Source organism: Schistocerca nitens, chromosome 12 (assembly GCF_023898315.1).
Source record: "Schistocerca nitens isolate TAMUIC-IGC-003100 chromosome 12, iqSchNite1.1, whole genome shotgun sequence".
In the NCBI taxonomy this organism is placed as follows: domain Eukaryota; kingdom Metazoa; phylum Arthropoda; class Insecta; order Orthoptera; family Acrididae; genus Schistocerca; species Schistocerca nitens.
Genome location: NC_064625.1, coordinates 7,418,460 through 7,441,322, shown reverse-complemented (window position 1 = coordinate 7,441,322; position 22,863 = coordinate 7,418,460). Strand labels below are relative to the sequence as shown.

The window sequence follows — 22,863 nt, the reverse complement described above, 5'->3', positions numbered from 1 at the left end:
GTCTACTGTTTAAATTTTCCAAGAATAATTCAAACCAACAAAATTGATTCTTTCGCGAAGCACTTCCAAGAAAATTGTGGCTCCTTTCTTTGGCTGCATCGGACATGCTACTATTGCTGTGGCGGAGTCAACAGTTAGCGATGAAGGGTGCAAAATAGTCTGTACCGTAGACCGACAGTCAACTATGAAATCGAGAAAAACAGCCTAAGTCATTCTATCATTTCTCACCAGGACAATCCCACTTGCCACACAGCACGTGATTATGTTCGGAGGAAAACTGGGAATTAACACCTCAGTTTTCACGTGATTGACCGCCTAACGACTTCATTGTTCCCGTGCGTCAAACGAAAAAAATTTCTCCAAGGGCTATGTCCATGTCCTTGGGGAGGCTGTCGAACACTTTCAAAAGCGTATTTCGAGGTGCAAACGACAAATTGGAAAAAATGCTTACAGAATTGGTTCGAATGTATGTAAAAAGTGTGTAACATTTAAAGGCGAATATTTTGAGGAACAATTAGACGGCCTGCACCTAAATCATAACTTTCTGTAAAACTTAAAAACCGCTCTCGTATTGGCGTCTCCATCACGACCCTTCTGGTGTATCAAGTTACTATGATATTCACGGATTTCTCTAACACTAACGTCAAGTGTGAAAAAGTAATTCGGAAAATCTTTTACATTTTCCATATACCCCGTCTATATGTAAGATACATTCTAAGACGAAAAAAGACGCACCGCGAAGGGATTATCCGAACGGGACGGAAATCGGTAAATGTCATGTACACGTAGAGACAAATAAATGTTTACAATTTCAGTTACGGGGTTTTAATTATACTGCTTGAGAATTGCTAAGAAATAGAGACATTGATGAGCAGGAATAATCGCAATCAATGATGGACATTAAAGACAGTACTAGAGGTGTATACTTAAAACGAATAATGGTTCTGATTTCAGCACATGGGGAAGCAGGCTAAAATATAAATAAAGTTCATGTTTAACACAGATCAGACTCGCAACATAATTGCCAATATCGGAATCTCAGTGACCGATGAGGGCATAATAGTTACTAATGCTCGTTTTGCACCTGTTATTCATGCTTGCTACCGAACTACTGAAGAGTACGTAAGGCATATTGCCCCATTTCTCTCTCAAGACGGTTGGGATGGGGTGTTCGTTGGAAAAGACGTCTGCCAAGAGCATCCGAGGTACGTGCTACGGGATTTAGGCCCGGGAAGTACGCAGGCGATGCCGTACGTCCAGTATCTTCAGTTTCCAGTGTGTCCTGTGTGGGCGAGCATCGGCATCCACAAAAGGAAATTCGGTCCCCCACCTCATCTCTAAAGAGACTGGCGTGATCCAGAATAACGTCCGTGCAGTACCGCTGTGTGCTGTAGCGGTGCATCGCTGAAGATACGGAGCGGTGTTCGTCCATTGCGCGTATCGCCTGCCCACACCACAACATCTAGACCACACCGATGAGGTTCATAAACATTCTGCGTGTGTAATGTGTTTCCGTCTCTCTCCACACTAACTGGTGGACAGAATCGCTAGTCGTAGTGAAGTAGGATTCGCCGGACAACATCGCTCTGGACCACTGTTGCTGGCCCCAAGCAACATGCTCCCTACACCAATAAACTCTTTCCCGACGATGGCGTGGTTTAAGTGGGATGCACATAACGGGCTTCCGAGGATACAAGACAACCTGATATAGTCGCCGCGAAACAGTTCTGACAGAGGCACGCGTGTTGGTAGCAGCTCCAACCTCTGCAGCGATCTGCCTAGGAGTAAAGAAGCCTGTTCCTTTTCCATGTATCGATCCTCGTGCGCTGTGGTGCTCCGTCTACGACTATCGGCATTTTAATCTTCAGCGGCCATTTTGAATCGCGAGATGACAGTTTTGGACTCACCCATTACTGTGGCCACAGTAATGACAGTTCGAAACGTCCAACAACTCGTCCACGAATGTAAGTACTCAGATCATGTCTTGCAGACATGTCGCCGCACCACACGGAATCTCGCTCTAATGAGACACCGTACTGCATGGAAACTGTCGAATGCACTCGGAGCGTGCACGCACAGGCTTCGTTGCAGTTAACACGTCCTGCCCTCTACATTTCCTTTGACCACCACTGTCGGTTGTTCCGCAGCAGCTGTCGGTTGTTCTGTCGCAATTGGCAGTTGCTCCTTAGCAAGTGTGAGTTGCTCCTTAGCAAGTATCAAGCAGTGTCCCTATAATCGAGTACCGTCTGGGAGAAGCTGTGAAAATATTGAGTAAATTCATGATGAAATTTTAAGGTGATGCAAAGATTGGCTACTTGTTTTAAATGTCCAGAAATGTAAAATTGCTGACTTCAAAAAACGAAAAATTCGCCAGGTGAGCGTAGGACTCCCGCACTGAGGGTTCTGTACAAACTTAGCAATGTATACAGATAGCCCACGCATTCCGAGAATCGAGGATATCTACGATTTTTGCCCATTGTCGACACTGTTACTGGCAAGATATCGACCCATGGAGTCCACTATTTTCGATAACGTTTCCATTTCAAGTTTCAAGCAGAATGACAAATGGCAAAAGAAATACTTTTGGCGCGATGTAATTACAAATCAACAATCTGCTGATTTTTCCCCTTTATTTGTATTGTGAAACCTTTCCTCTGGCCAAATTTCATGATTCTACGTCAAGGGACAGTACCCTGTAAGTTTTGATGTTTTGGAGTATCAAAATAAGTGACGTAAACGGCCGTATGTTTTGGTAGCACTGACTTAGAAGCTACAATTATTACACCGCCGAGGGCTCATAGATCTAAATATGTGGCACAAATTTCAACTTGATACGTCCACCAGCTTCTGAGAAAAATGGGTCTTAACAGGTGGACAGAGAGACAGACACACTGACAACAAATGACGGAATGATTACACAGTCACAGTCGTAGGGAAAGCAGGTAGCAGACTGCGGTTCATTGGCTAGGAGTGGCCACAAGTTCATTCGATCCATGCGAGACTGTCACAGCAAGGTGCTAGGACAACTGATCTGGGAGCTTCTGAACGGAGACGGAAACTACTCGTATACCGCGAAAACACACTTAGTGTCTAGGCCCAACTTTAACTGATAAAAATGTAATTAAATATACACTGAAGCGCGAAAGAAACTGGTACAGGCATGCGTATTCAACTACAGGCAGTATACGGTGCTAAGGTTGGCAACGCCTACGTAAGACAACAAGGGTCTGGCGCAGTTGTTGATCGGTTACTGTTGCTACAATGGCAGGTTAACAAGATTTAGCCGGCCGGTATGGCTGAACGGTTTTATGCGCTACAGTCTGGAACCGCGCGACCCCTACGGTGTAATGTCCTTAGGTTAGTTAGGTTTCAGTAGTTCTAAGTTCTAGGGGACTGATGACCTCAGCAGTTAAGTCCCATAGTGCTCAGAGCCATTTAACAAGATTTAAGTGAGTTTGAAAGTGCTGTTACAGTAGACGCACGAGCGATGGGACGCAGCATCTCCGAGGTAGCGATGAAGTGGGGCTTTTTCCCGTACGACCATTTCTCGAGTGTGCCGCGAATATCAGGAATCCGGCAAAACATCAAATCTCCGACACCGCTGCCGCCGGGAAAAGATCCTGCGAGAACGGGACCAACGACGACTGAAGAGAATCGTTCAACGTGACATAAGTGTAACCCTCCCGCAAATTGCTGCAGATTTGAATGTTGGGCCGTCAACAGGTGTCAGCGTCCAAAGCATTCAATGAAACATCATCCATATTGGCTTTCGGAGCCAATGGCCCACTGGTGTACCCTCGATGACTGCGCGACACAAAGCTTTACGCCTCGCCTGCGCCCGCCAATATCGACATTGGACTGTTGATGCCTGGAAACATTTTGCCTGACTTGTATCGAGTGGATGGACATTTAAAGGTATGGAGGCAACCTCATGACTCTATGTACATTGCATGTTAGCAGCGGACTGTACAAGCTGGTGGAGACTCTGTAATGGTGTGAGGCGTGAGCAGTTTGAGTGATATGGGATACCTCTAGACACGACTCTGACAGGTGACACGTACATAAGCATCCTATGTGATCACCTCCATCCATTCGTGTCCATTGTGCATTGGGAAATTCCAGTGGGACAACGCGACATCCCACACGTCCAGAATTGCTACAGAGTGGCTCCAGGAACACTCTTTTGAGTTTACCCACTTCCGGTGGCCACCAAACTCTCCAGAGATGAACATTATTGAGCATATCTGGGATGCCCAGCAACGTGCTGTTCAGACGAGATCTCCACCCTGTCGTACTCTTACGCATTTATCGACAGCCCTGCAGGATTTATGGTGTCAAATCCCTCCGTCACTACGTCACACATTAGTCGAGTCCATGCCACGTCGTGTTGCGGCACTTCTGCGTGCTCACGGTGGCCCTACACGATAATAGGCAGGTGTACCACTTTCTTTGGCTCTTCAGTGTATTACAGCCCCCTACGTGATGTTCCGAGACGGAAGCGAAGAGAAGACAATATTCACTGCAGCACGCACGGAGGCTTTTAAACAATCGTTCATCCAACAATCCACACATGAGTGGAACATGGTAAGTAGGACATACACTGGTATAATGGGAGGTGTCCTCTGCCACGCACTGAACAATGATTTGCAGAGTACAGATGTGGCTGTGAACGAGCAGGTGATCCCCTTGCGCTTAGACTGCCCCGCGCAGCCCCGCCGTCGCCGACTCGGTAGCGAGGCAGTCGGGCGGAGCGCGGACTCCGCTGGTACGGCGAGGCGAGGCGAGGCTGGCGGATGGCGAGATAAGGCGGCGGGCGCGCGTGTGTGTCCAGGATCCGCGTCCCGTCACCCGTCACCCGCTCCAGCCAGCTATAGCTCCAGTTCCAGCTGGAGCGCGGCGCCGCCACCAAGGCTGACCTTGCCACCCCGCCCCGTCCCGCCCCACCCCACCAGGCCACACCCCGGCGAAAGCGCGGCCGCCCCGCGCCGGCCCGGGGTATAAAGCGGGCGGCCGCTCCCTGTCTGGTCACAGCAGTCCCCACAGTCTGGGAAACAGCCGCCTACACTCACTCTCCAGACATGAGGACATCTGTGAGTATACCGCGCCACACACTACACTCCTAGCTTCTGACTTCCATCGCCTTACCTACACCTTCTTCACTTACTTCATCAACTACTTCAACTACACTGTACCACTGTAGCCTTCAACTTCTAGCCTCCCCTTATTTTCTTCCTCATCTACCCTAACACCAGTTTCCTACCTAACTTCCATCATCTACACCATCATACTACTGTAGCCCCCGTCTTCTGACTTCCATAAATCTTCTCACCTATTCTAATTTTACCACAGTTCTGAATCTCTATCTTCTCTTCATCTACTCTGACTACACCGTTATACTACAGCCTCCACTTACCAAACTTTACTGTAGCAATGCTTTCTGTGATTGCGCTGAATTATTTCCAGCACTTCAGAATGCTTCATCATTTGCTCCACCTCTAGTGGTACATGCGTCAGTGTACTTTAAATGACATATTAACATCTCACTTGAAGGAACCCCCTTGTTGTTCTTGCTGTTGTAGTCTGACGAATTTTGCACAGCTCTCCACGTTAATCTATTCTGTGCAACTCTCTTCATCTCTGGACAACTACTGCACACTACATCCGATACAACTTTATTACTGTATTCGAGCTTTTGTCTCCCTCTATCATTTTTACCCCTCTGCAATTTGCTACACCGTCTATTCAGCTACTACCGGGCACCTCAGTATTTGTCCCGTCAACCCATCCCATGTTTCAGACAAGTTGTGCCACAGTGCTTTTTTCCTTCCCAAATCTATTCAGCACCTTTTCATTAGCTACATTTCGAAAACTCCTGTTCTGTCCTTGTTCTTACTGTTTATCGCCCAGGTATCACTTCCAGACACACTGGACAAATATTTACTGAAGAGACCGGAAACTTTAAATTTATGTTTCTCATTAATACATTTCTCTCTTTCCAGAAACTTTTGTTTCTCTATTGCCAGTCTACAATTTATATCCTTATTACTTCTGCCATCCGTTACTACTGAAACAGCAAAACTTGTCTTATACATTTAGTATTTTATTTCATAATCTAATCACCCGATTTAATTCAACGAGACTGTAGCACCGTACTCGGCATCTAGAAAGTTGACTTATCATTCTTGTGCAATGCACAACTTCTACTTCTTTCATCATCGTGTTTTCTAGTTGATTGCCTCAATTTTTTCCTCTGACTCATTCTGAACTTTTTCTCCTGTGTTTTATTTTTCTTGAAGAACTAATCCCTTTAGGAATTTAACACATGCGTAAAACAGAGACACTTGAGCTTGGCGATGCACCGAATTTCAGTTGGCCTGCTGGCTCAGTGCTTTGAGTTTTGGAAGATATCTCGCTACAGCTACGTCCTTAAGGCGAGTTCTGCTAGTCCGTACGTGGTGGACACGCCACCTCAAATGTCCTGCACGCGGTTCAGTTATTAGCTTAGGATATTTCCAGAGGAATGCAGCAATCGAAGTTTATTAACTGACTCCAGTTCCTGCCAAAGATCGAAAGCTCTAGAGTGACCTTCAGTTCGCCTTTATCCATCGAGGAGAACAGTCGTCTAGCACACACGCATTGTACCACTTTATTCCAAGGCAAGTAATACAAAAAAAAAGTTATTTACGATATTTCTCGTCGATATCGATGGCTTCCGGACAGATTCGCTGTATTCTAGAAGCAAAATCATCCACGTGGATTATGTTTTTTTGAGATGTATCCAGCAGAAGTTGGCAGTACAAATCGGCAACTTGATAGGGTTTCACACTCATTACGTGGTGCTACTTGCGAACCGTTCAAGATGTACGGAACACGTTCGCCAGAATTACGGCATATGCTTAACGTGATAAATTTCCACAGAAATATACTGAACTCCGTCGACCGAAAGGTACTGTGTATATTAGTAGGGCGATGTTTGTGAACAGGCTGCGACTCCGGAAACAGGCCCACTGCTGCCACCTCTCTGGGTGTGACAGAGACAGACCCCCTCCAGCGCTCTGAGGAATCGCCTACCCGCCGCAGTCGGTATGCATTACGCTGGGTTGTACCGGTTCCTTCTCCAGGCGCAGGTAATGCAGTCATAAGCGCACGGGCGATCGGATTTCGTATCTCGCCGTTCGCTCCCCTCCCCCTGCCGCTGTCACCGGTTTAAAATACCGCGCACTTCATCCAGACACTTTTTCTGCAAAATTTCGTCTCAGATCAATGTGAGTTCATAACGAAACCCGCCTCTGAATGACTGTCAAATTCCGAAACCACGTCAAAGGCAAACAGTACGATCGTATGTCTGCGTGCGGAGTTACAAATGTAGCAGCAGCTCCAATATAAATGCAAGAAGTTGAAAAACACAGCTTATGTCGTTGTAGCACGCGGTTGTATTCGGATGACTTCAAGGCTTCGACGCTAGTCAGCAGCGAACTGGGGCAACCTTTTTTGCAATTTATGTTTCATTTGGCCTCCGGCAATCATCCGCAATTTAGCGAAGCAAAACGCGTAGGCATTGACGAAATATATTTTTGTGGAACACACAACTTGACAAGCGTAATGTAAAATGGGCAAAAAGGCTAGATTATCAAAGGCCTTTCGGCCAGCTAAAGTAACAAATGTTGGCTGAAATTACTTGAAAACAGTAGTTGAACGACCAGTACAGGATGGAAGTGCTGATTTATCAAGGACAATTATTCTTGAACATTGGTGGGGTGTTTGGGATTGCCATCAGCTCGGATTAAAGGAAGACACCGAAGGAATTCAGAGGCGTTCTGCTAGATCTGTTACCGGCAGGTTTGATCAACACGCGATTATTACGGAAGTCCTCCGTGAACAAAAATGGGAATCCCTGGCGGGAAGACGAGGTATCTTTCGCGAAATACTGCTGAGGAAGTTTATAGTACCGACACCTGTCACAGACTACAGAACGATCTCACTACCGCCATCACGCGTGTGGTGTGAGAACCGAGAAGACAAGATAAACTAGGACTCGTACGGAAGCATAGAGACAGTCTTTCTTCTGCCGCATCATGTGTGAGTGGAACAGGAAAGGAAAGGACTGGCGGTAGTACAAGTCCCCTCTGCCGTGCACCGCATGGTGTCTTGAGGAGTCTGTGCCTACTTGTAGATGCAGACGAAAACACAAAAAACGAGCAAGAAGCAAACACTGGAATTACTTGCTGGCCGTTGTTGCAAGTCGCGTCACGGTGCTCACCTTCATGAAGACCGTTGAAATACAGAGTATCGATACCTTACAGGTAGCGTTAAAATTTATCGTGTCACTCTTGCAAAGCTTTCAAAACAAAAAATATTCGAGCCCCTTATAGCTTTGTCATTTAGAATGTTCTCGACATTTTTACTGCGCGAAAGGACGTCTAGCTCTTCAGTCGGCTTCCTTCCTGTATGTGTCTGTACCACTTCAGGATTTTGGTCAGAGGTCGGCCAGTGCCACGAATATGCCTGGCTGCTGAATATCTGTTGAACAGTTAATTGTACACGGTCGGGCCAGAAGTTTAATATCCCGCTGATACGTAACGACGACAACCTCGCTTCTAGCTACAATGGGAGAAACCTCAATCCTGCTTTCCCGTACTGAGAAATGGGTCGCCAAATTAACAACGTAAAAGGCGACGTGTGTGGTGCGGCGCGGTGTGCGCGTAACGGAGCCCGGGAACGTGAGTACAGAGTCGCAGCCGTGACAGGCGTGGGCAGCGGATCGTGTCGGCGGTGATCGGAAAGGCGCGATCCAGTTAAGCAGCCGTCTATCTGAGCCGCCGATCTGCCGCGCTGCGGGGAGACTGGGGGACCTTCGGTCGTGGAATGTCCGCGAATGGGCCGCGGGAAACGACGGCAGTTCCCGGGGCGGTGAGCGGCCCGCCGAAGGTTCCAGCGGCCCCCCTGTCTCCAGTTGACAGAACCTGGATAATTGCTTCGCCCCTCCCCCGCCAATTGCCAGGCCTAGGTGGGATTAACTTACCGGGGTCGAAGCGAGCGAAATATCCCCCTTGCGTCGTAGAAAGCAGAGAACATACCGGAAAAAGTAGTCCGTGCGAAACCCAAACTGCGCTATACAAACACGCACAGTATTGTCAAGTACCCGGGATAGAGGTAACTTGGCACTTGTAAACACCCAAAGGTTCAAATGGCTGTAAGCACTATGCGACTTAACATCTGAGCTCATCACTCCCCTAGAACTTAGAACTACCTAAAGCTAACTAATCTAAGGACATCACACACATCCATGCCCGAGGCAGGATTCGAGCCTGCAACCGTAGCAGCAGCACGGTTCCGGACTGAAGTTCCTGGAACCGCTCGGTCACAGCGGCCGGCTACACACGTAGGATGTTGGATGCAGTAGCAGATAGTCGCCACCTAAGGTACTAACCGTCAAGTCTGCCTACCGCTCGGAACTGCAACAGCCTCGAACATTTTTTAATTATTTTTTTTATTATTTTATGGACAGGTCTTGGCAAGTGATGTTGAATGGAGAGTTATTTACACACGGAAAATTAATATCTGGCGTGTGCTGCGGAACAGTGATAGGAGCATTGCGACTGTTCACGTTGTACATTGATGACTGAACGGATAGTATTAGTCGTAATCTCGATCTCACGCATGTCCATCAAGAAGTTGTATCCGACGTAGAAAAGCTGAAGTGATACGAAGTTACATGTTGGCATAATATTGGTCCGATGGAAAGCATAATTAGTTCTTGGCATTAAGGATAATGAATCTTGCAGATTACCGTACACAAAACCTGTACTAATCTTTGAGGACACGAATAAGGTGTTACAACTGCAGTCTGGAAATAACAATGCGTAGAGAAGTTCAGACGAAAGATCACATAATCACAGTTGTGGGTAAAGTAAATGGAGGATTCTACAACTTTGTTAAGGTGCTGGAAAAATGGAGTTTATCTGCGACAGAGGTTTCTTTGGAAACCGACACTAGAATACTGCTCAAGTGTGTGGTATCAGTTCCAGATGGGCCTGACAAGGGATACAGAGTGCGAACAAAGGAGGGAGGGCACTCTGTGGTTGTCCGCTGTGTCTTCGCAGGCTTCCCGTTGAAGTTCTTTTCCCTGGTCCACAGTACGAACCACAGACTGCACGGCACAAGTCAGTGCAGTGACGCTGGTGGCAGATTTAGAGCTGAGGGACGGCAAGCAAGAGGTCTCTAAATGGGCACGTGGCCGCTCTCTTCCGAGCCAAGAATGTTCTCTTCCCAACAAGAGGGTTGCCTCGAAATGCGGCAGTGTACGACGCACTCTAACCAAAAAATAAAACACAACCGAGTAGACACGGTATCAAGTTTCAGTGTCACAGAGAGACGAGACTATTGCCTTATTACAGAGGCAGCAACCCTTATAGTCTCCACGGATTCTTGTTTCATTTACCACTTCTTTCACTTCCGGCAATTACGCCGTTACGTGAAAAATGTCGAATTGCTCCTCGGTTCAGGATTCACGCTAAACTGTAGGTCGTCCTATAATTGGGTGGGTAAATCGGTGGAGACGTCAGTCGAAGGCAACGCACCTGGTGAAACAGCGTGGCGTTGAAACCAGTCTTCCTGCTGATCACAGCTTTACTTGCTTCCTACAAGGTTTCAAGAGAGCTGTAAAACGTTCCAGTTGATGGGTTATTTCATCAGCTTCTAGCAATGAAGTGTTACTTTCAGATAAGTTCTGCACCAGAAACTTCACGACGTACAATTTGTTGCAGCTAAGACACTCTGCAGTCCAGGACGTGATTCTTAGCCACAAACTTGACAGTTAAATTGCAATCTACGTCTGTCTCAGTGACGCACGTGCCATCCGCAAATAGAATCACATTTTCTAAGCTACCTGCTACGTTTAGCGTCCGTTCTTTATTGTGTACCAGGAACAACAGTAAGTACAGAACAGAACAGAGCTTCCGCCCTTTACGGCACTTCAGTCAGATGGAAATGTTTTTTTTTTTCTGTCTGCTGCCGCAAGAATACAACGATCTGCCTTTCAGTTGCTAGACAGGGCAGAAACAACTGTACAGCTTTTGTGGTTGCCCGCCACTTGTCACCAGCCCCACGTTCTCTACGAAGGCCACACGGTTCGCCAAAGTCCCCCGCTGCTCTGTCAACTACTTGTCGCACCGGGTCCGCCTTCATCGTAGCGCAGCGGGCGGCTCGTTTAAGGCTGCGGGAAAGTGCAGAGTGGCGCGTTTCATTGACAAGCCGTAGCGGATCTGGCCGGCAGGCGGCGGAGAAGAAGAATGGGAGGCGGGAACGAGACATGCGACCGGCAGCTAGCTGCGCGCCCTTGACATCTGGACAGCTCAGCTCGCTACTGTGTGATTCAGCGGGTAGCGGTTAGGAGCGGAGCCACGTGCCCGCACTACACTCCCTCGTTCTTCAGCCGTTTGTTTTTCTTTACCATCTGCCCGCTGCGACCTTGCAGTAGCCAAGATACTCCAGGCACGCGCCGCGCCTCGGCTGACTGTTGCCATTTAACAGCGTGGTTCCGGCATTCGGAGCAACTAGGCTTGCTCACGTGACAAGCTGAAGCCGCGTTCAGTTCCAAAGTGGGGCAAGTTGTGCATTGTTGTATCAATCAGTTTCTCCTTTTATAACAGATAGATTGAAATTACTTGCTAGCTGAATTCAGCTGCGTCCCACACACAACAGACAACAGGTTTTAATGCAGCCACTGTGGGTAGAACGCTATTTTGCCAGCTGCGGGATACTGCTGTCAAAAGTGACGCGAATACGGCCCTGTAACAGGACTGCTCGACTTTACTAAGAATGCTTTGTTGTGGGGCATTTGGAACGGTGGACAGTTGCGCTCTGCACAGAGAAACTCAGTTCCGAGCCGTATATGTGCCAACTAACGAATCATTCTAATCGTGTTATTTCATATTTCTAAGACTCACGATCTCCGCTGGACTTTAGAGCTGCGAAACCAGTGATGTACTTTGTACTGCGGCGAAAAATGCCAATTTTATCCCATAAGCATTTGAATTTCGCAAAATCTTTTCTTGGTGAGCGTCTATGTGACCCAAAAATGGTTACATGGAAATTTAATGTCTCCGAGTCATGTCGTGTAGGTTGAATGTTATTCTTACGAACTATTGTACAAACTATATTATATACGGGGTCTCTCAAAAACTTTTGGTCAAATTGAAACAGGTGATAGTCAGTCCACAATCGATTATATTGACATAGGAAACCAACGGTCGGAAACACATTTGTTTTGTTGTGGACATATACAGCGTACAGCGCATAACGACAACGTAGCTCATAATAACTGTTCAAAGGCGACGATCGCCAGTCCCAAAGCATGTACTGCAACGGAGCATCAAGTTTGGCCGCACTCTCTCAGAGATACCTCGTGTGTGGTATACAGGGAGACAGGCAGGTCTTTATACGTTTATACGCGGGTTTCCCAAACCATCGTCTTGACGTAATCCGAGGGGAAAAACTCCAGAGATGTGAGATAGAGCGATCGCGCTGGCCACGGGACAGGACCTCCCCTTGCTGTCCAACAGTGAGGATACGCAGAATGAGATTTTCACTCTGCAGCGGAGTGTGCGCTGATATGAAACTTCCTGGCAGAAGGCGAGTTTGGAAGGTAGGGGGCGAAGAACTGGCGGAAGTGAAGCTGTGATGACGGGCCGTGAGTCGTGCTTGGGTAGCTCAGTTGGTAGAGCACTTGCCTGCGAAAGGCGAAGGTCCCGAGTTCGAGTCTCGGTCCGGCACACAGTTTTAATCTGACAGGAAGTTTCAGTGAGGATACGTGTTGCAAAGTGTTCACGGACATATTCATCAAAGTGGACTGGTGCACCATCCTGTTGAAACCAAGCCCTTGAACGGACAACAAGTAGTACAAGTCTCCAAGAACTGCCTTTTGAATACACGCATCTGAGACTGGCGGTTGTCACTTTGGTCAATCAATATGGGCTTCGTTGTTGTTATGCGGTGTACGGCGTGTATGTCCATAACGCAATAAATACCCATTTTCGACCACTGATTCACTGTCTCAGTATAATCGGTTGTGAACCCACTATGACCATTTGAGCACCCTGTGTATACAAACAGTATTGCACAAACTATATTACTGTCGCTGCCAGCTGGAGCCTGTGACAGGCAGTCAAGACAGTGGCGACGGTGTGTGGCTGACGCGCGCGCTCTCTTCTGCCCGCAGGTGGTCTTCGGGCTGTTGGCCCTCTTCCTGGTGTCGGCCCTCGCGGAGGAGGAGAGCAAGGCGGCTGCCCCCGCGCCAGAGGCGGACAAGAAGCAGGCGAAGCGCGGCCTCTTCGACCTGGGCTACGGCCACTACGCGCCGGCGCACGCCCCACACGTGGTGCACGTGCCGCAGCCGCACCCCGTGCCCTACCCGGTGGACCGGCCCGTGCCCCACCCGGTGCCCGTCCCCGTGGACCGCCCCTACCCCGTGCAGGTGCCCGTCGACCGCCCCTACCCCGTGCATGTGCCCTACAAGGTACCCGTGCACGTGCCGCAGCCCTACCCCGTCGAGGTGAAGGTGCCCGTCGACAGGCCCGTGCCCTACCCCGTGCCCGTCAGGGTGAGTACCGCACAGCAGCAGCACTTGCAGCATGGACCCTAGCTACCGCCAGCCCCGACTGACACCCCGCCTTCTCCTTCTTCCGCAGGTCGAGGTGCCCGTGGACCGCCCCTACCCGGTCGAGGTGAAGGTGCCCGTGGACCGCCCCGTGCCCGTGCACGTGCCGCAGCCCTACCCCGTGGACCGCCCCGTGCCCGTGCCCGTGCCCGTCGACCGCCCCTACCCGGTGCACGTGAAGGTGCCCGTCGACCGCCCCGTGCCCTACCCCGTGCCCAAGCCCTACCCCGTGGCCGTGGACCGCCCCGTGCCCTACCCCGTCCAGAAGCCCGTGCCCTACCCCGTCGACCGCCCCGTCCCCCACCCCGTGCCCGTGCCCGTCGACCGCCCCGTGCCCGTCGCCGTGCCCAGGCCGTACCCCGTCCACGTCGACAGGCCCGTTCCCGTGCCCGTCGACCGACCTGTCCCCGTCCCTGTCAAGGTAAGCTCTCTGCCTGCTCTGCTATCTTTTCTATCGTAAGTTCCACAGTACTGTGTTCCTCTGCTCACCTGGTGCTCCACTTACAGCCCAGCCCTTCAGAGAGACACTCGTTGCTAGTCGCTTTGTCACCTGACATCGTGTCATTCACAAAAAAAGAAACACTCTGTTTCTTTCCCCTAGAACCAAATGCTTTTGTACAGTTCCAAGAGTAACAGCAGTCCACTTTTTCCAGTCACTTGTAGGACGATTGTAGTGTGAGATAGCACGACTTTTCCCTAAATTATTAGGCTGTAACTGATATTCGTATACCTGAGTCACCGAGCAGCAAAGATCACCTGCCACTTGCCTTATTTCACCATTGGATTTATAACAGTTCCGCATCACTAATGCTAAATTCTGAATCATTCTGAACGACCAGAACACTGACGCCACATTAACTATCGCGATTCTCAGAAAAACTACCGATGCTGAACACAGCCTCACAAGAAAACATACGATTATCTTCCATCAAAAGCCTCTATCTACAGTGATTCTGTCATGAAAGTAGGCACTGAGATCAGGATTTTGAGTATCAGCTTTAACTGGGACAGTGCACAGGAATAAGCACTCGATGCTGCAAAGTCTACAGAGAAAGAAGCCGAGATATCTGCCATCTAACACATTAGCACTGATACTAATGTTCCACTATCACTGACACTGACACACTCGGTGGTATTTCGATCAAATACGTACGAACCACACAGGTTGTTAGTGCGACAGGTAACTCCTCACGATGACGACAAAGGATGTCACTGTAAGCTCGAGTATACAAACAAGCCTGACATGGGAATACAACTGGGTAACATTTATCCACTTTGAATATCTGTTTCAATGAGTCTCTGTGTATTTGTTTGTATATGTCAGGTGTACCACACACATATGCACTAACATTTGTCAGAATCGCTGGTCCTTTCCCATTGTCAGCAGTCAGCCAGCTACAGTGTTTAAGCCCTATTGTTTCGACACTGGCTCCCGTCGTCAGGACTCGGTCTGCACCTGTTGCAGGTCCCCGTGCCGGTGCACGCAGCGCCCGCCCACCTGCCGTACCACGGCTGAGCCGCGGCGCAGCCTGACCGACCCAGCAGTCAGCTGACCGCGCTGGGTGGCCGCCCAGCCGCGGCAGCCAGCTGACACGACCTCCCCCCGGCAGTCGCCCTGGCCGCGGCACGACCACCACCCGATCACACACACACACACACCACACATCCGCCCTGCTCTCCGCCGCCGCATTCTCTCTCCTCTCACTCCTTCACTCTTCGCCTCTCTCTCTCTCTCTCTCTCTCTCTCTCTGTCTCCTTTTACTTCACTGACGTGCACTCTTCTGCGTCATTACTTTATATCTATACGCAATAATACTACATTATTGTTATTATCGTACATAAATATTTATAATGTTGATGACGTATCAAGAGTTTTGTAATGTATTTTGCAACAATATTTTTTTAGAATAAAATAGATTGTTTTGCAAAAAAGTAAACGCCTACTTACTTTAACCACAACCCTCCTTCCCAATATTCCGTATATTGTGTTGTTGTTGTGGTCTTCAGTCCAAAGACTGGTTCGATGCAGTTCTGCGCATTACTGTGTACTGTGCAAAGTAAATCGCTGCGTAACAACTGGAATCGACATCCACTTGAACCTGCTAACTGCATTCAAGCCTCGGTGTCAAGTTTTACACCCTCGCACACTTCCCTCCGTTACCAAATTAACTACTCCTAGATGCTCCAGGATATGTCCTACCTATAAACACGATTTATTCCCACAATCTTACTGCAAAAGAAGCAAAATATTGCTAACTACTTGTTATCCTGTTCTGCTGCTTTCACTGTTTCCAAAATTGTGAAACAGAATAATACTATTTAAGATAAAACGATCCTCAACTTCAAGGTTGGCTCGAACACAGCGGTGCCTTACCAGGAACGGCCCATGTGGGCGAATTCGCTTACCTAACTAGTTACAGGGCTACATACAATTTAACGAGTGCTCCGAATCAGGTTGCAACCTGAGCTGAAAGAATCATACGACCGACAGGGGATCATTCATCATGCCATTCCAGTTGTAGCGTGGTAGCTACCCAACGTGCCACACAGCCACAAGCCAGGCCTATTCGGCAGTTATAAAGGATGTATCTATATGACTGCATAACAGTTATCGTTCCTCCAGTTCTGCCAAATACTAAGTACGCCCACTATTTCGAAATACACGATTGTTCTTTAGATTAGGTCATGCCTGATATATTGCCTCATCCGTGACAAATCCAAACTTTTCCTAGTTCATCAAACGAGATTCCTTCCTACACAAGATGACAGTGGAGAAAGATAGCCTCCTGCAAAGTAAGACGGAGGTACTGGCGAACTGAGTATGCCAGGGCGGATCTTGGGTCGCGACTGGACCAGGTGGAAAGCATTGACAAGGTTCTAAATCTCAGTCCCGCCACACAGTTCTAATCTGTCAACAAGCTGCAATAGTGCCATTAATTGTTCCTGACTTGGAGTTCAAAAGCTATCGATGACGTGGAAACCACGACCATGCAACTTCACTAGCACCACAGTGCGCTTGATTTTTCTATTTTCACTCGGTGCATAGGCAAAAAAAAAAAAAAAAAAAAAAAAAAAGAAAAAGAGGAAAGGATCCAACGCATGATGCTTTTCTTTTTCCCGCCATTCAGTGTTCTGACTGGCCTTATGTGGCCAACCACGACTTGCTCTTCTGCGCCAACCTTCTCGATGATGATGATGATGATGATGATGATGATGATGCCTGGTTTGTGGGGCGCTCAGCTGCGCGGTCATTAGCGTCCGTACAGAGTCCCAATGTTCACACAGTCCAATGTTTAGCTCAATCCAATCTAGCCACTGTCACGAATGATGATTATGAAATGATGAGGACAACACAAACATGCAGTCCTGGGGCAGAGAAAATCCCCAACCCGGACGGGAGTCGAACACGGTATCCCGTGATCCAGAGGCAGCAACGCCGGCCACTAGACCACGATCTGCGGACCAAACCGTCTCATCAGAGTGTAGCACTTGCGCCCCACGGTCCTCAATTATTTGTTAGATATACTACAATCCCAGTCTTCCCTTATACTTTTTCCCTTCGCTCTGGCACAATGCATTATCATTATATCACTGAAACATCCCCATTAGCATACTGCAACTTTAAAGACGAAAATTGCCACTTAACACTTTTCAGTATACAACAGTTGACCTCAGTATAATTTGAACCGTGAAAGTTCCCAAACGTATCGTAACAAGTCTAGTTTATACGGGTACACACACAGCATAGGAACACAAACTACCGAAAGAACTAAAAGAACGTAACTCTCAATCCTGTTTTTGCTTGTTTCTTTCTTTCTTTCTTTTTGCAGGATGACATGTTCGCAACCGGAATTTTGCACTACCATCAGTATTACTGGAAAGTAAATAGATTTACCCACCTCATCTGCCGCGTGACATTGCAACGTTAATGAAACGCGACGTGGTCACAGTGAAGGTTACAGCGATTCAGTATTGGAAACAGTAAAATCTCTATCAGTCTTTGGTCTCATGGACTGCCAGCATTACTAGTATCGATCGATCATGATCGTCTCCAGAGCGGACTGCGTTATTAAGATTTTGTAAAAATTGCCATTTCTGGCACAAACGTTTACGTTTTCGGCGATGAAGATGACCATAATTGATAGAGATCAATGATAATAAAAACTCAAGGGACAGAAGATTTATATAAAATTTTTGTCACAAGAAACCCAAAACGATGTTCTCAAATAGTGTCTTGTTTCTCCACTAGACAGTGCCACAAGTTCCTCCAAAAAATCGTAACAACACACACACAAATGTCATACTCACTAATGTAAATCCATCCGATCATGGAGGCTTAAACCTTTGAAACGCGACGTGGAAATAAATAAAACGATGACTGGTAGCAGTAAACTTGTTGTTTCATTTAATGTCAGTAACAGTCACGGTAAAATTTTCAATCCCAACAATAGAATACAATACGCTGATAAACGGCCAAATTGCAATATTTAAGGCAAGAAAATAACGACAGGAGCACAGATACCGTATTTAACGAGCTCATTCGATAACAGAAATGATTTTCGGAAACCGAAGTTATACGATCTAAGAAATTGCCTACTTTGTCACCGTCATGCGCATGAAAACAGTTTGTAATGAACCAGTTGTTAATTTTGCCGATGGTGACAGCTATATCGGTAAACAAATAAAAAATACAGAGGACAGCTACAGACTGAGATTATCAAGCGTGCTAGCAGACCCTATAAAACGAAGATTAAAATTTTGCGGAGATGTTCAAAGACTCCCAAAAACGAGGCTTACACTCACAAGTTTATGACATACATTCGAAAATTAAAGAATATACCACTTATCAAAGAAGAATTTGTTCAGTCAAATCGTCAACTGTTGGTTAGGTGCAGACAGAGGATGAAGTTAAAAAAACAGCTGCCAAGTGGACTGAACAAAGAATAACAGCCAGTGAAAAAGAGAATGAGACCCGTACGGAAGATTATAAAACCGAGTCTAAAATTAATCCGTGAGCCAACAGCGTCCATACGCAAATTATATACATATAATACCAAAAGTAACTTTAGTCTAGTTAAGAATATTTGTAACGTTCTTTCCGCCCTACAAAGATGAATGGAGACTTGAGACTTATGAAACAAAGGCCAACATGTTTTCGTAACTTCTTTAATCAATCATATGCCATATAGGAGCATCACTTTCTTAATGAAACCATTTTTCTGTTCTTGTGCTGGAGTAAAAGATTCGTACGAGAAAAATTCAGTGACTTAACTTTTTTTTATGGGTCTGACAATGAATTACGGAGTAACAATACGTACAATGTAAGCTGTTGCTGTACCGTTTGAACAGCGTGACGCTCGAAACTTTACTCCAGTCTCCAGGGAAACGACCGGTTCCGAGGCAAGCTATGCGTGATTTTTACGCCAGTCTTCCCATATTCGGAGTATTTTTACTCACTAATTTCTAGTCACTCCTACGAAAAAGTTGTTTCACTTTTTCACAGATCTGCAATTCCGGCGCAAAAAATACTACAGTTTCATTTTTTTTAAAAGTCGATGGCAATGTCTCTATGATTAATGAAGATGACAAAACTGGTACGTCATTGGTTCACGAGTCTAATGGAAAGTTACTGCAACTACCTTAAACGAGTCAAAAGTTCGGAAAACCTGACATCCTCAGGTGCAGGAGACACAGCGATCTATGTTATTTACTAAAAATTTTAATAGCCTTGATCGCAATCCAATCCAACAGTAACTAGATGATTAACCGGTTTCGTTTAAGTAAGATCCATCTTCAGATCTGCGGAACAGATCTGAGGATGTCAGATTTTGGAATTAATGTGTGTTGTCATTTAGCTGAAAAGAACATTTCATCGGAAACATACTACAATTGTCTTCAACAAAAAATGTATAAAAATTGGTTGTTAGTAAACGGAAACCGGTTATCAATGAGTTGTTATTACAGACTATTGCAATTTGAAACAGCGTCAAAGGCGTAACGTCATCGTAGAAGATTCTGGTGCGCTCTGCCAAGTAGCTAGGCCAAGCAAGCACCACAAGAACCTCACTACGCGCTGCAGGTATCCCGGGGCAAGGAGTGTTTCTTCGTAGGTGGCTGGCGTCACACGCACGATGCTTTTGATATACCCCAATACGGGAAACATCACAAGGCTTCAGATAAAATGGGCGAAGAGGCCAAGCATTGGACGTTTCCTTCTTATTCAACGCCGGATATGTCGCATTGTATGGCCCCCTCGCTCCGTTATGACGCCTACTGATATTTTTTTTTGTTATCTCAGAATCCTCGCGTCTATGTGAGACCACTTCCCCCAGTAGAAACACTTCTTGCCCCAGGGTTCTTACTGTGTCTGGTCAGGTCCGTGCGATGCCTGCCGTACTTGGTAGACTGCGCCAGAATTTTCTACAAAAATTTTATACCCGTAGTGAGTATGGTGGTCGCCACTTTGAACACGTTCTGTAATGCACAACATTTTTGAGTGAACAGTACACAATCTTCGCTGAACTTAAGGCGCGGGTGTATTGGCTCTCCCTGTTGCTCCTGACATTTCCCAGCATTCACTGGCTCACGATTAGCCCTACTTCCAAGACCATAATCTCCTGTTCCATAGCAGTTGTAAGCAGCTCCTTCAATTTGTGTACAACCTTTTGAAAATATTCTATAGTGTATTTCAATATTATAGACACAAATGAAATAAATAAAATAAACAAAAGTAAATAAAACAAGCAAATAACCCTAATAGACATAGGTCCGAAAACCAACGGCTTTGCCATGCAGTGTATTACGACTGCCAGCTGTTGTCACGTCTTCAATGTAAACACTCCAAAACGAATTCACGGAATGCAGATATTGATGGCTCGAGTAATGGAAGTATCGATGTATTTGATTATCTATACACAGAATGCATAGGGACCTGAAAATGGCATAACTGAGATACCGTGTAGGTAGGCTGTTTAGGTTTTTATATTCGTAACGCCACGTAGCGCTCTGTATGAAAATCGCTGGCTGTGCTGTGGCTGGTTGGCATTGTTGAAATATTCTCTATTGTAGTGGACAGTTGACTGTTAACAGCGCGTAGCGTTGCGCAGTTGGAGGTGAGCCGCCAGCAGTGGTGGATGTGGGGAGAGAGATGGCAGAATTTTGAGAGCGGACGATCTGGACGTGTGTCCATCAGAAAGAGTAAATTTGAAATATTGGATATCATGGACTGATATATATATATTATGACTTTTGAACACTATTAAGGTAAATACATTGATTGTTCTCTATCAAAATCTTTCATTTGCTAACTATGCCTATCAGTAGTTAGTGCCTTCCGTAGTTTGAATCTTTTATTTAGCTGGCAGTAGTGGCGCTCGCTGTATTGCAGTAGTTCGAGTAACGAAGATTTTTGTGAGGTAAGTGATTCATGAAAGGTATACGTTATTGTTAGTCAGGGACATTCTTTTGTAGGGATTTTTGAAAGTCAGATTGCGTTGCGCTAAAAATATTGTGCGTCAGTTTAGTGTTGATGAGAATAAGTAAAGAGAGAAACGTCTGAGTACGTTCAGTTTTGCTCAGCTGTTTGAAAATCAAATAACGTAAGGTGGTTTACCAGCACAGTAATTTGATAATTTTTCTGACGTTTCAACCGAAACTGATTGTCTAAATAAAGCAACTTCTCAAAACATTCGGCTGTTTGGCGATTTTCCTTGGTAAATAATACGACTCAGTACGTGAATACCTTGAAACACAGTCCCCGATCATGCAAACTTGAGAACAAACACTTTACAAGTGTTCCGTATGTCTACCGTTCATGTGAAACACGTCTCCTCATTGATACTACCTTTGGCCAGCCGTGGTGGCCGAGCGGTTCTTGGGGCTCGAACCTGGAACCGCGCGACCGCTACGGTCGCATGTTCGAATCCTGCCTCGAGCATGGATGTGTGTGATGTCCTTAGGTTACCTAGGTTTAAGTACTTCTGCGTTCTAGGGGACTGATGACCTTAGAAGTCTTAGAAGTTAAGTCCCATAGTGCTGAGAGCCATTTGAACCATTCATCGATACTCGTAGATGTCCAAAAATACCAAGTGTGTTCCGGATACAGTGACGACCATCCACAAGGCGATCCTGGAGTTCACCGACCTTACCAACAGGACTGGAATACACAATAGATGTCAAATACAATACATCCTTCCCTCCCCCCCCCCCTCCACACACACACACACACACACACACACACACACACACACACACACACACACACACACACACACACACACACAACAAAATCCAGCCGGTTCCATTCGGGGGACCAGGGAGGCCATGGCTTGGGCGGGCCACGACCGATATACTTGTTGCGGGAGATTCTTCCTACGTATTCCCGAAGCGGTACATGAAACTAAGCATGCACCACAAACGCATCCCTTCACCATAAGGAACACGATCCAAGCCTAGCCTCAGACATTAGCAGAGATGTAACTCTGACACGATTACATCTGTGCACGCGCTGCACAGATGAAATCACTGGCCTCTCCGTCCGGCTATGCGGCTATGGAGTGGCATGTGGCCGCACACTGCTCTCCCGGCCGTTTGCAGTTTTAGTGACCGGAGCCGCTACTTCTCAGTGAAGTAGCTCCTGAATTAGCCACAAAGGCTGAGTGCACCCCGCTTGCCGACAGCGCTCGGCAGACCCGAGTGGTCACAGATCCAAGTGCTAGCGAAGCCCACCAGCGCCCAACTTCTCTGATCTGACGGGAACCGGTCCACCGCTGCAGCAAGGCCGTTGGATTCACTGGTCTCCGTATCTACCTTTATTACACTACTTGCCATTAAAATTGCTACGCCACGAAGACGACGTGCTACAGGCGCAAAATTTAACCGACAGGAAGAAGATGCTGTGATATGCAAATGATTAGCTTTTCAGAGCATTCACACGAGGTTGGCGCCGGTGGCGACACCTACAATGTGCTGACATGAGGAAAGTTTCCAAGCGATTTCTCATACACAAACAGCAGTTGACCGGCGTTGCCTGGTGAAACGTTGTTGCGATGCCTCGTGTAAGGAGGAGAAATGCGTACCATCACGTTTCCGACTTTGATAGAGGTCGGGTTGTAGCCTAACGCGATTGCGGTTTATCGTATCGCGACATTGCTGCTCGCTTTGCTCGATATCCAAAGACTGTTAGCAGAATATGGAATCGGTGGGTT

At 47.0% G+C, this 22,863-nt stretch overlaps 1 protein-coding gene across 1 annotated transcript; it reads left to right on the top strand.

Moving 5' to 3' along the window:
- Positions 1 to 5,032: 5,032 nt before the first annotated feature.
- Positions 5,033 to 15,594, top strand: LOC126215114 (skin secretory protein xP2-like). Its single transcript, XM_049941768.1, has 4 exons — positions 5,033 to 5,090; positions 13,220 to 13,600; positions 13,689 to 14,078; positions 15,123 to 15,594. Exons 1-4 carry the CDS (start codon positions 5,079 to 5,081, stop codon positions 15,171 to 15,173), a joined length of 834 nt encoding a protein of 277 aa, XP_049797725.1. The 5' UTR covers positions 5,033 to 5,078; the 3' UTR covers positions 15,174 to 15,594.
- The last annotated feature ends 7,269 nt before the right edge of the window (positions 15,595 to 22,863 follow it).